Source organism: Psammomys obesus, unplaced genomic scaffold (genome assembly GCF_907164565.1).
Source record: "Psammomys obesus unplaced genomic scaffold, mPsaObe1.curated_primary_1811, whole genome shotgun sequence".
NCBI classification, from domain to species: domain Eukaryota; kingdom Metazoa; phylum Chordata; class Mammalia; order Rodentia; family Muridae; genus Psammomys; species Psammomys obesus.
The window spans coordinates 11327934-11335185 of NW_026590062.1; the positions used below are offsets into that span (position 1 = coordinate 11327934).

At 51.1% G+C, this 7252-nt stretch overlaps 1 protein-coding gene across 1 annotated transcript in view; it reads right to left on the reverse strand.

The window, feature by feature from the left end:
• Positions 1-7252, reverse strand: part of Camkk2 (calcium/calmodulin dependent protein kinase kinase 2) — a 45797-nt gene continuing 38545 nt past the window's right edge. The window contains exons 16-18 of the mRNA XM_055605996.1: positions 6212-6312; positions 5710-5752; positions 1-2994 (exon numbers count right to left, since the gene is read on the reverse strand). Of these exons, the coding sequence (XP_055461971.1) occupies positions 2824-2994; positions 5710-5752; positions 6212-6312 (315 nt within the window). The 3' untranslated portion in view covers positions 1-2823. The remainder of the gene's footprint in view (positions 2995-5709; positions 5753-6211; positions 6313-7252) is intronic.

A 7252-nucleotide genomic window follows, 5' to 3' on the forward strand; every position in this document is an offset into this window, starting at 1 on the left:
CCATTTTGCTGTCTGTTTATTTCAAGTTTACAGAGAAGCTTAATCACCTGTGGAAAAACGGAAAGCTTATCTTTTAAGTTCATGTACTTGTAAGTGATAAATACACAGTATTTAACTTTGTACACCTGATAAAAAGGAAAAAATGCATAGTAGAGAGGATGGGGGTAGGGGGAATAAAACAGAAGCAGAGGGCACTGATCACCAAATAAAAAAGTCCGAAGTCCCACAAAACTCAGCCCATGAAGCTGGAGAAGAGAGAAGCCAACAATCTTCCCTAGCACCTTGGGAGCAAACGGAGGTCGCTTCCACCTGGCAACGTGAAGCGCGCCCTCTGGAAGACGGGCGGGAGCTGCAGGCCTGACCTGGTCTCAGCTTGCACAGATGCTCTCCTGATTCTAGAAAGGTTCCGGGAGAAGAGCTCCGTCCCATGGAAAGGCCCAAGCCAGGAAGGAGGTGGCCTCTGTAGCCCCAAGGGACAAGGGGCTCCGTAAGATGTCTGGAAACCACTGGCGGCCTGTGGGATGTATGGTAGAGGCAGGATAGGACAGACAGAGAAGAGGGATGGGGTTTGTGCTTCCTTCAAGACCATGGGTGTAGGCCAAGGTTGCTTACACATTGTGGGTGAGCCAGCCAGGGAAGGAACTGTGGGCCTATCTGCCCACACAGAGAAGCTGCTCTGACGGCTTCTCTCCTCACTGGCGATGCTTCTGAAAACGTTTGTGCTCTAATGCTTTAGTTACAGTCTGACCACTTAGCCTTTGCACAGCAGCCGGGCAGGATGGGGTAGAGGGGGGTCACTCCTTTCCACAGCTTTCTTTGGTGTTTCTTTGTTTAAGAAAAAAAGTTACCCATGTAGACCTCTCAACTCCTGCCTGACCAGCTGGGTGCTGCGAAATGGCCGCCAATCCAGGTCAGACATCCTGGATGCAAAGTGCCTTGGTGGGGAGAAATGGCATTGTGTGGAAATCCAGTGTGGTGGTGTAAACACAGGAAGAGTTCTGCAGAGCTCCGCACACGCCTGCCCTCCTCAGGGCATGGCCAGGCAGTCAGGCTGGGACTGAGCTTCAGGACCTGCTGGCTTTAACCACTACAAGATGCTTATTGCAAAGTAGCTGAACCCCATCTGTGGCCAGAAGGGGTAGAGCTACTGGGTTGTTTCCCCTTAAATTTAAAAGACGGGAAGTGACAGGAAGTCCTTGGTCACAAAGACAATGCAAGCAGGAGAGAGAACCTCCCCACACTGGAGTCTTTGCCCGAATTCTAACGGCTTATTCGACAGCAAGGGAAGTCTGGCTAAACTACAGTCAAGAACTTAAGAAAGCCTATGGACAGGCCTTGCTCCTGCCTCTGCAGGAACACCCTGCATGGAGGCTCACCAGACAGAGACTCCCAGAAGGCAGGCTTCTGGGCCCCGTTACTGACTAGACAGTCATTACCAGATCACTCCAAAGCACTAGAAAGCAGAGTCTAGAAGCCCTCTTAAACTTCATGTTTTCCTCTGTGGCCCTGGGTAGTCAGTCACACCCAAACTTCCAATATTGGCTGAAAGTCAAAGAGGTCCATGTTTGCTCTCCAGGCTCTGCCTACAAAAAAAATGAAGGCCCTTTGCCCTGAGGAATGTTCTGGTTCCAACACTTTGCAGTGGCACTCTGATGGCACTGTGTGACTCATGTTAAAGCTCTGACCCTGCGGCTAGCCATTTGTGCCTAAGCTGAATGATGACACGCCTAAGTGGCCCACGGGAGACTGATGTTGCATTGCCATATCAACCAGACAGTATTCGAGAGGAGAGAAACCCCACAGTCTCTAGCACACGAGAGCGAAGCTGCTAATGCACAGGCATGGACTTCAGCTCAGTCGTCACACAGCCGCGGAATCTGGAACACACACTCTAGAAGCTCCAGTATGTAACTTCTGAGCTTCTCCAGAGCTCAGGCTAGTTAGAGACTTGAAAACATTTTGAGTCTTAAGCCATGTAATGTACATGAAAGAGTAGATATCACCCTGAAGGTTTTGCCAACTTACAAAGAGAATGAGTTTAGCTGATGACCTCAGAAACCCATTTTGAGCAGCTGGCATGAAGAAATGTGTTCAGCCCTGCAGACAAACCTTTGCCACCACAGCTGCTGAATGCTCTTCCAGAGCTGCTAAGTGCCCCTCAAGCATTTCAACTTCAAGCCCTTTTAGTTCTCCTGACTATAATTTTACCCATTAAAAAAAACAGAAACAAAAACACTTAAAAAAAGTCCTCATTACAAATAAACTACATGGAAGACCCCTGCAGCTACTGAGGGCTAGCCCTGTGCTTCCTCAGTCCTGGAAAGTGCCGAGGCGTGGGGCATGTACGGGGTCACGCGGTCCTTCCACTCCCTCTCAAGTGCAACCCCAGCCAGCAGGACTTAACTCTCCGTGCAGCTCAAACCCCACACACATTCACCTGGTACATCTGACATGGTTCTGAATTCACAATGAAGGGGGGTGTGGTTTTTGGCATAAAAACATTTTAAAAAGCAACTGTCCCAAAATGCATGTTGGTTTCGATTTGCAATTCCTCACACCCGCCTGTCCGGCCAGCCAGCGGCCAAGGTCGACGTCATGGAGTCAAGTCCTTTTTTTTTTCTTTATCCCCTTAGACAACAAAGGAAAAAAAGAAAAACCACAAAAACAAACAAAACAGGAACATAGAAAGGTAAGCAGAGATGACAGTCAAGGCTCTGCACACTGCTTGGTTTCCGTAGGACATGCTGCTACGGAAACGCAGGGCGCAGCAGCCCCGTGCAGGGCCACACAGCCAGGCATGCGAGGTTGGGCTGGTCCAGGCAGCTACTCCGGCTCCATCGCCTCCTCGGATTGCGGTGGAGGCGTACGCGGTGGGGAGCCAGGGGCTGGAGCCCCCCAACTTTCCACGCGGGGACCACCTTTCACAAGGGCACTTCCTCCTCCCCCACGGGGGCTGGCTCGGGGCCCCGGAGGCTGTCTTCGCTGCCTTGCTTCCTGCTCACCGAACAGAAAATCAGCATTAAGGCTTGGAGAAATGACGGCACAGCCCTGACCTGTCTCCTGCCTTTGCATGCCTCTGCTCCCCTGTGTCACAGCTGATCTTTTAGATGTTCTCCGCATTTCTACTCGCTCACTTAAATATTTTAAAGCTAACTTTGCCTCCCTTGTGAGTGGAGAAGCAAGGTTCACCCAAAAAGAGGTGCCAAGCTGCCTATGGAACATCCCAAATCAGCTCCAGGCCCTACAGTGGGGTATGTTCTCTGGGTCTCTAGTGCTCCCACCTTTCTCTACCCTGTAGGCTAGACGTGTCTGCGGGGTAGAAACTGTGACACATGTCCTGAGTTATTCCCCAGTGAACTGCTGGGACTGTGGCAAGGACCTGTGTGAACTGGCCTGGCACATGGAGCCTTCAGAAAAATCAAGGAACACCCAGCCCACCGTCCAGACTCACAAGAAGGCTCCTGGGAGGGAAGAGAAGACCACTGAACTCTCAGAAAAGTCCCTCAGACCTGGACTAGACCTGCCTACTGTGCCTGCTGTGGATGGAGTTTCAGCGGATGGAAGCCTCTGAGGAGGGGGCTCAGCCCCAGGCTTCCTTCAAGCAGAGTCCGCCTCATTGGAAAAGCTACTGTCCTTGCCATTCAAGGCTACTGTCCAACTCTCAACAATGATCTGTGTACTCCCTACACAGCGGAGGTAAACTGTGGTTCATGCATTCCTAAGAAAGGAACACCGAAGTTTGGGGGTTCCATGATCTGGTCTTTTATTTTTGTATTCCAGAGGTGACGTTCCTGGAAGGAGGCCTTCTCTCCAAGTTGCCACCTGGCACAGGCTGGGTCTCACTGCAGACAGGCATCGTAATCTCCCATGAATAAGCCCTACAGATTCCCAGCCCTCCAAGGTAACCCTAGGGGTGATCTGTGTCTGCAGACCAGGGAATGAGGAGGGAAGGGAGCACCCAGGCAATCTCCATCTACTGGAATCTTGCCATTTTGATCTCACTGAAAACAAACAAAGAAACAAAGAACAGGCTTGCTCACAGTCCATTTGGGAGGCAGCCTTGGTTTTGGCAAGCCTTACCGCAGAGAAAAAGAGAAGGCCCGTGAAAAGTTTCCCTTTCTCATAACACAAAGGTGGGGCTGCAGATCATCTGGGAACAAGGTGGAGACATGGTGGGCATCTCCTCAGCTGCTAATTCAGACACTTCTTCCTGTCAAGACACCATTTCCCAAACAGCAGGTGTCCTCTCACACCACACGAGCACCTGGCTCCTAGGATACAGGTGGCTAATGAACATCCTCCTATGAGGTAATTCCCAACCAAGGGAAAATAGTTCCCATTGCATACACGTGATCACAGCGGGCTCATTCCTTTGGGACAGCCAAGATGGAAACACTGTCCACCAATGGATCCAGATATTACTATCTGTCTAAACACTACTCAGTTATGAAAAGGAATGAAGCTCTGCCGCACGCTGCACTGGGGATAAGCCTTGAAAATGTGTTGCGGAGAGAAAAAAGGCAAACATGAAAGGCCAGAAACCCTGCAGAACGAACAAATTTATAGAAAACCGAATGTGTGTCCGTGGATGCTGGAAAATGGGAGTTGAGTGGACAGAGCTCGGAGGAGGGAGGCTCCTTCCTGGGTGGAAACTATCCTGATGACTACCCCGGTGGCCCTACTGCACACTTCAACCATGAACTATGGAGCACTAACTGCCTCAGTTTGTTCTGCAGTGCTGGGGGTGAAGAAACCGCTGGCTTAGTGCATGCGAAGCAAGCGCTCTACCAAGACCTAGAGCCCTTGAGAAAGCTGTGTGTACACACAAGTTCACACATGTACGGGGTCAGAGGACAACCTGAGGCATCTTCCTCAGGGGCCGTCCACTTTGCTCTTTTGAAGCTAGGCTGACGAAACAATGGGTTCCAGGGATCAGTCTGTCTCTAACTCATCTGGAAACTCATGCTACCTCACCTGGCATTTCACAAGGGTTGTCGGGGGTGAACTCATGCTTCCTCATGCTTGTGTGGAAAACACTTTAACAAACGAGTGATCTCCCTGGCCCCAGGAAAGCTATTTTTTAACAACAGAAGCTGAGAGGAGCTTCCAGTAGTCAGGCAGCCTCATCAGGGTCAGTGAGAAGGATACTGGGGTACATAGCCTGATGGAGGCACTCAAGGGAGCAGGGTTACCGAACAGGTCCACCCCACTTTACAGGGACAAAAGTGTCCATCTGCCTCAGAAGTTGTAGGTAGCACTGGCCTAGATCTGCAGGCAGGAAGAAGGCCCAGATCTTGCTAAGGTTAGTTCTCGGTTTTTACCCACCAGAGTTGCAGAGGAGACCTCGTAAAGAGCCACAAGAGGGCTGCAGGCCTGATCTACGCTCCATGTGCACACTTAGAGCATAGCCCCAGGGCCACAACAGACCTCGCTGCCACTGACGTGCACAGGGACACAGCTCTGCAGTCGGGCCTGAAGACCTGGGTGAGTTTACAGGCATTCCGGTGGAGCGCCATGCACCGCAGCCCACATGCACCACACACCATGGGACCCAAGCCCCTGGATGCCCAGAGGCCCTCTGTGAGCCAGGCACAGCAGCTCAGGCTGAAGGCACATCTGCCTGCTGGAGATGCCCACGTGCTCTGCGGCTGCCCGCCCCAGGCCCTGGCAGAGGGGAGGCGATGGCACAGGCAGGCAGGCAGGCATTACCTTGGGCTCAGACAAGGGCTCCCACTCCCTGGTTGGTTTTTTGCTGGAATTGCCAGAGGAAGGGAAAAGGGAAGTGAGAAGAGACCCTGGGGATGCCCCCGAACCCTAGAGGCAGTAGACCCCTGCACTTGCCACACAAGCCTGGACCAGCATGGTATTTTTGACTGGGTGAATGGACACATGTGTTCACACAGGAAGGCCCAGAGTGAGACCGTATGACCCATCCATCACAATGGCCCTAGAACACTCATGGTTTTGGGGCCACAGAACATGTGTTATACAGTGCTACAACCCAGAGACCTCCCAGAGAGAGAGTAAGTCCTCAGAGGGAGGAGGAACTTCAGGATGGGTGCATGGCCACCAGATGGATGCTAGCTGAGCAGAGAAGGACACAAGAGCAAAGCCAGGACCCGCTGGTGTCCCCAGTGTCTCTCCTGTGATGACCCAGGCCTAGCTTCCAGCATCCCTCCCCCAGACTGGAAGAAAGATGGGGGTCACTCACGTGAGCAGGTTTCCAGGTGCTGACAAGGAACGTTCCTCCCGCCGGCTGCCCTCAAACGGGTTCCCAAAAGAGCGTTTCCGAATCATGGTCTTTACTAGGATCTGAGGAGGAAGAAAGAGAGCGGAGATGGCTGGGCCACAGGGAGAGATTCCACAAACCCTCTTCTCCTCTCTGGTTCCTGACAGCTCCCACGGCTCATGGCGACTCTTGCAGGCCCTTCCTACCCAGTTGCTGTTAGCCAGAACCACCCTGAGCCTGGGAGGTGCTTGCTTCCTGCAGCTTGCTCCCTGGACGCCCTAAGTTCAGGCTCCTGGCTCTAACATGTGGTTTGCCCAGTGACAGCCTACCTAGCTTCAAGACCCTGTACTCCAGGAGTGCTAGCTGAGGTCACCCAAGATCACCCACAAACAAGCTGTTCACATCAGAGTAATCCTTAGGGAAAAGAGGAAGAGTTTTCAAAATTAAGATTGAATTCACAGAGATAAACTTACCATTTTTAAGCGTTCAGAACCTCTAAGCCTACCAAAACCTATGACTGCTCAAGCCCCTTATGGAGAGTTCAGTGTCTGTAATAACCCCTGCATGTCCCCTCACGCACCTTAAACCATCTCTAGCCAACTCTCGACACAGAGTACAACATAAACACCATTGATGTTCCGACATCAGCGAGGGCAGGACAGCAGGTCAGGGTTACACTTTTGCTGCAAACCCAATTTTCTTTTTTCATGTATTTTTGATTGGTGGTTGGTCAAATTTACAAATATGTAAACCAACTATATGTAGCTGAATGGTTTTTAGTTCATTCATATCGCCTTGATCCAGGTTCAGATTTATGTTCCCCTAATGAGAAACCACATACCTGTCAGTAGTCATTCCCTGTATCCTTTCCCTCACAGCCCTTGGCAACTGCAAATCTTCTTGCCTGAATAGATTCACCCATTCTTCCTATAAATGGGACACTATGTTCAACTGGCCCTTTGTGTCTAGTTGTTCGTTCTTTCTTTCTTTCTTTCTTTCTTTCTTTCTTTCTTTCTTTCTTTC